Source organism: Solea solea, chromosome 10, assembly GCF_958295425.1.
Source record: "Solea solea chromosome 10, fSolSol10.1, whole genome shotgun sequence".
NCBI classification, from domain to species: Eukaryota; Metazoa; Chordata; class Actinopteri; order Pleuronectiformes; family Soleidae; genus Solea; species Solea solea.
This window is the reverse complement of record NC_081143.1, coordinates 2,518,928-2,524,927: the sequence shown is the minus strand read 5'-3', so window position 1 is coordinate 2,524,927 and position 6,000 is coordinate 2,518,928. Positions and strand designations below refer to the sequence as shown.

The following is a 6,000-nucleotide window of genomic DNA, read 5'->3' as shown; positions in this document are numbered from 1 at the left end:
ATTAATCTAATTGTCCACTGATTGGTCAAGATAGCCTTTTCCCCGGTGGATTTTATCATAGGGTAATTAAAGAGCCCGGCAAGACCTGCTGAAATCAGTGTGTTGTAACGCTGGCTTGACTGACACATTATTATAGTATCCAGGCTATTTCAGTTTTTACAATAACTTGATTTAGTTAGTATTTGTATGTCCAGGTTTGTCAGCATGGAAAATTATTGGAAGACAAAATGCCAGTGACTGATAAATCTTTAATATAAAAATTGTACAAGAATTCTGATACAAATTACAAGAGGTATTTGGACAAAATATGAATAAAATTCCATTTACATCCCAAAACCCTTATGCATTTTATGCAAAAACCATAGACTGTTATGATACAGAAACAAATAGAAGAAAGGCAAAAAGGAAAGAAAAAAAAGAAAAGAGTCTCTTTAAAAAGAGGACATTTTTTCCTCCTGTCTGCAAATGGGAAACACCTGTTTAGGTAACATACAGTATTCATGAGGCTTCCAAATCACCATTTTGACACCAGTGATACGAGCTCCTCTGCTGTGTTTGTTCTTTGCAGTGCGACGATGTAGCCATGCAACATTGTTGAGTCCCAGTACCACAACACGGGCTTTTTAAGACACACACACAAATGTATTGGATACACAAAAACACACAGAAAAAAAACAAAACTAAAATCTTAAAATCTTAATTCACCAGCTCTTCAAGCTTATCTATATTTTAAGACTGTAAAGTATGATTGGCACAATGGAAAACATTTTATTTTCAGGATCACTGACATTTCACAGGTTCCAGTTCTAATTAATGAGGGTTTTTTAGTTTTTTTTATGAGAGTGAAGCATCTATACTAAACCCGTGGACGAGTCTGTTTTTCCTCTATCTGCATATTTCCATCACACTTTGTTCTTTGAGCTACACTGACCGTCACCTCTCATCCTCACTCACTCACTCACTCACTCACTCACGACATGAACGTGGACAGTGACTAACAGGTCATCTCCTTCTCCCTGTGTGTGCTGTGTAGAATTACTGAGTAATTGATGCCTGACACTCCTGTGATCAAATATTAAAGATTGCGCTCTAAGTGCCGTGTTCCTGTCGTCCCACAGCCCGGTCACGAGTTGGCAGAATTTGCCTGGGCCCAAAGATTGGGTTTAGGGAGCTTTTTTTTTTTAAATTGGTGGTCATTTCTCAGAGGGGAGCAGAATGTTGGGGAGAGGACCAGATATGTGAGTCGATCGCTCACCAGCAGGCAATCAAGAAGAAACTGCTGATGAGTCGTGGGGAGTCCTGGCCCTGCTGCTCTCTTTGCTCTCTTCTCTCCCTGTGATTCTCTCACTTCCTATGCCCAGTGCCTTTCTTTCTCCTCACTTCTCTCTGTCTCTCTTGCCGTCAGTCTCCCTATGCTATGCTGGACAGTTGTTTGTGTCTTTTCTCAGCTCAGTTTCCAGCGTCTTGCAGCTCTGAGCCCTGCTGGCATGTCCAGCACCAGGCGGAGGCCGTTAAGGGCGGGAGTTGGGTGTTGTAAAGAAATCTCTTTTATGATATTCAGATTTCTCGCTGGTGCACATGTACGCAGAGAAGGGTGATGCACTGCAGCTGCTGCTTGAGAAGAACACAACATAAGGAATGTGTAAAAAGAAACAAAAAGAAAAAGCTTCAGGGTCACACCACTTTTATATTAAAATAAGTTTTAAAAAATGTTGGGTAAGTACACCTCAATCTAGATTTTTTTTTAAATTCCTCTATAGTTAAATTTCCAATGTCTTTCTCTTCATGACAGAATAAAAACTTTCTAGTGGCAAAAGCTATAATGTTAATGTTAATGTCAGTTTCATCCACTCTGTTATTTTGTTTCCTTCTCTGTCACTCGAGGTTAACATGTCATCATAGTTTTGTAATCCGTCTGGCCTGTAACAAGGACGTATATGTGAATGGTATGCCCTCTCCTCCGTGTGTGTGTGTGTGTGTGTGTGTGTGAGACAGCTGTCAGCAGGGAACTTTTTTATTTCTGCCAGAGCGAGAGCCGGGGGAACTGAGTGAGTGAGTGAGGCAGCAAGTGCCTCAGTGAAACCCACTCCTGGGAGAAGGCAGGGGTTCCTGTACTCAATGTTCTCTTCACTTGGGATAAACAGGCAATTACCCATCCCTTTTTCCTATGCCATGGTCGTCCGGTGAACTTAAGCATACACTATTATGGCGCATTTCCACTGGCTCTACTTGCCTCTCCTCGCCACGGCACGGCACGGTTTAAGTAATGTTTCTACTAACATTGTACCTGGTACCAGGTACTATTTTTAGTACCTGCTCAGGTGAGTTTCCAAAAGCGTGCTGAGTAGGTAACTATGCGATGATTGGTCAGAGTGCTGGCGCAGGAAGAGACGTCCCACACACAAATCAAGCCGAACAGCGCCGAACTGTAGATCACTTAAAACCACTTAACAATCCTAAAAACATGGGTAAATCTCCAGCAACTACCAGGGAAATCTTTAACAGAGGAGTCTGTTAAAGTGGGGTGGTGTATTTAGTTAAGTAGGTACTTTTTTTCTAGTGGAGATGCAACCTAATCGTGCCGTGCCGAGGTGAGCCGGTGGAAATACGCCATTAGTGTGTGTCCCTGTAGGACCAGCGCTGTGGGGTGTGGGTGGTGGGTTTAAGAAGCGGGTAAGGCAGGGTTTTGTCAAATGACTGCGCTCTGACAGACAAAGAGAAAATCAGAGAGAAAGGAGTTGAAATGCAGTTCCAATGATTCTGACTATGAATATGTACATGCATGGTAAAATGAATAGACAAAGTGAATTGAATGAGCCTAAATGAATTGTTCACAACACACATTCTCTTCCCTCCTTCTGTCATTTTCATTGAGGACCAGTCAGTGTCAGCAATCTCTGTCTGTGGCAGCGTAACAAAGTGACATGTGAGATATTAGACAGAAGAAGCCGTAATATCAGTGACGCCTCCAGGTAACTTGAGAGGCAGCAGATTTTTAATGATCTTTGCTGTCATACTTTCCTCCCAGCCTTCCACCTCTGGAACCTTTCCATCAGCCACAGCGCTTTGACTCGCTCTCTTTATCTCTCCAAGAAGACAGGACTGAAAACAGCATGTGCCATTTGGGTGTAATCGTTAAAAAAAAACAAAAAAAAAAAAGACATGAAGGTTTTCACGAGAAATGGTCGTGTCTACATTGCAAAAAGTATGAAACACACAGGCCTCAACACTGTTATGAATGTAAGGTGTTGTGAATACTGTACAGCACACCACATAACACTGCATATTTTTCCCTCTGTGTGTAGCACCAGTCAAGTAAGAGAAGGTCTCTTTGTATAGTAACACATGGCGTTGGTAATACATTGAAAAACAAATCAAACTGAGCAACAATCTCTATTTTTTGTCTTTTTACAAAAAATATTTTCATACTGGACAAAATACATTTCCATGAAGATACATGACCCACCAATAAATACCCCTTCCCTTGGCTACTTTGCCCAGTTACTGGAAATATCTGTACCGCAAGACAGTCATGGACATGTTAAAAATGGCTGCATCCAACAGCCTGGAACATGGCGACATTTTTCATATAGTACATTTGTAGCTAACACTCAGCAATGGAAACTGATACCAAAAATAACACAGCAAAAGATTTAAGACTCAAGTGCATCATATTAATCTAACGGGGCATGATTTAAGTACAATGTCACAATGAAACATCTTTACAAAAGCAAACACTTTTGTTTTGGTCACAGTTGAAGGACTATTTCATCTTTTTTTCTGTTTTTCAAATCTACGGGACATATCATATTTCATGAAGATGCATTTTGTGAGAACAAACATCAGCTCTTCCTTTGCTTTCTTTGACAATTTCAGCACAATGCTTCGCACAGATTTACCCCACTAACTCGTCAATGTGGTGTTTGTGATGTTAACTGTAACCATTATGCAAATTCCTCCTTAAACGCATTAGTTCTTTTGTGGTTTTTGAAACAGCAGTTTATGTTCAGTCACACGTGAATTCATATTGATGCAAGACACTTTGGAGACACTTTCTGATTTACATTTTTAGAGATAGGGGAAGATTTCAGGTTTTCTAGTTTTGTGAAACTATGTTTGAAACTGAGCACGTGCAAAAACTGAACTGGAACAAGTCATTTGAAGGTACTGTCATGTCCCTTGGCACTCGAGCTATGACCCCAAATAACACCTAAACTCACCATTGCAAAACTCCTCATTATAATAATATTACACATCCCCATGTATAGATGCAAAGTGCAAAAACTGAATTAGTATACTGAAGCTTATAAACAAAACAGACAAAAAAAAAGAAAATCAATAGAAATACAGAGAATGATATCAGTGTAGGAGCCTAAAAAAGCATGCCGGCAACGTCTGAATATCTAACAAGTAGAAAAAGCAAGTCACATGATATTCTTCTTTTCCTAGGACTCAGTTTAAAACATATCTTTGAAGCTAACATAAATGAATCAAGCTAGTACGATGCTACCTCTTTCTTGCCTATAGCTGGAAGTATTGTACTGGATTGTAACATAAAACCATAAGGATTGAGGAAAAAGCAAACAACCATCAACACAACTCTTTTACACCAAAAGCCTCTTGGGACATTATTTACAAATGAAGCTGTCATGCTTTTGTAGGGGGTTCATTTAAAAGCTATCATTACACAAATACAACAAGAAGTTTTTTCTCTTTTTAGTTCTATTATTTCTGCAGGCAAAGTCACAAATAGGAGGTTCAATAGATTCTTTGGAGATGGACATAAAAACATGGGGAACAGTTTGAGAGGAAAGATGAAAAAAAAAAGAGTCTTGTAATAAACCAAACTCCACACTCAAGAGTGTTATTCTGTTCTTCCAAAGAGGAAAAGTCCAAGGTCACAATAATTAACTGTATTTAGAGTCAATGAATTTTTATAGAGGGACGTACAAATGTCTTGCTATGACTTACAGAGGATGGGCAGGAGGCAAACAAGCACTTAGCCTGTACTTGATGGCCCTGGGCTGGGGTTAAAAGCTAATTTGAGGAGGGATAAGGATGAAGAATGAGGGGAGGAGTGGGCTGACTGACAGGAGGGTCGAGTAGAAAGTCATTATTTAGTCTATTATTGTAGAGAAGGGCATGTTTTTATGGAGGTTGGGGTTCTGAGAATGTCGGTTACGACTGCGCACAGAGCTGAACACCATGTTGCAACCAGGGATTTTGCACTTGTGCATCTCTCGCAGGTGCACAGTCTTGTAGTGCACACGCAGAGTCCCTTTGTTGCTGTACATTTTGTGGCAGATGTTGCAGAGAATCCCACCGCTGCCACCGTTACTGCCCCCGTTGGATGAAAGGAGGAATGGTGAGGAGGGAGATTCCAACCCCTCACCATGTCCTCTTATCTCTCCAGTCTCATCATGTTGCCCTGTTGCCGCTCGCTGGGAGCAGTCCTCTCCCTCGCTGTTGCCCTCCTCCTCATCCTCTTCTCCATCCTCCTCCTCTAGGTCATCCAGTAGGATGCCTTCATCACTGCCCTCATCTGACTCGTGTGAGGAGTGGACACTGCTGCTGGATTGAACACTAGAGGTGGTGCTCAGGTCCAGCACCATGTAGTCATCTGGCTGGCCCTGGGAGAAGCCGTTGGTGTGGTGATTTTTAAGTTTGTGGCTGAGAGGGTAATGGGAATACTGGTTGCTTATGGGGGAACGGACATGGTTCAGGCTGATTGGTCCGAGGCTGGCACCTCCGAAGGCCATCGCAGCCACAGGGTCCAAGCCCACGTGGTGCCCAGCGTAGATCTTGGCCAGTAACTCGGCCCGCAGGTCCTTGGGCAGTGGCGTGAGTTGGGGGTCCAGGACAATGTCGTCCAGCTCTTTGGTCAGCAGTTTGCGGTGCAGGTTTATGTTGGAGCTGTGCCTAATGTGGGTAAACAAAAAAGTAGTTGTAGATCAGAACAGAGACAATATCCACAATGGTACAATCCATGTACTTAAGGCT

The 6,000-nt window shown here is 42.0% G+C and overlaps 1 protein-coding gene across 7 annotated transcripts in view; it reads right to left on the bottom strand.

Moving 5' to 3' along the window:
- Positions 1–234: 234 nt before the first annotated feature.
- Positions 235–6,000, bottom strand: part of bnc2 (basonuclin zinc finger protein 2) — a 151,147-nt gene continuing 145,381 nt past the window's right edge. For 5 of the 7 annotated variants that reach the window (XM_058639935.1, XM_058639939.1, XM_058639934.1 and 2 more), the window contains one exon: positions 235–5,919. In XM_058639935.1, the coding sequence (XP_058495918.1) occupies positions 5,118–5,919 (802 nt within the window). In that variant the 3' untranslated portion in view covers positions 235–5,117. The remainder of the gene's footprint in view (positions 5,920–6,000) is intronic. The other 2 variants (XM_058639940.1, XM_058639941.1) reach the window with 1 other exon arrangement.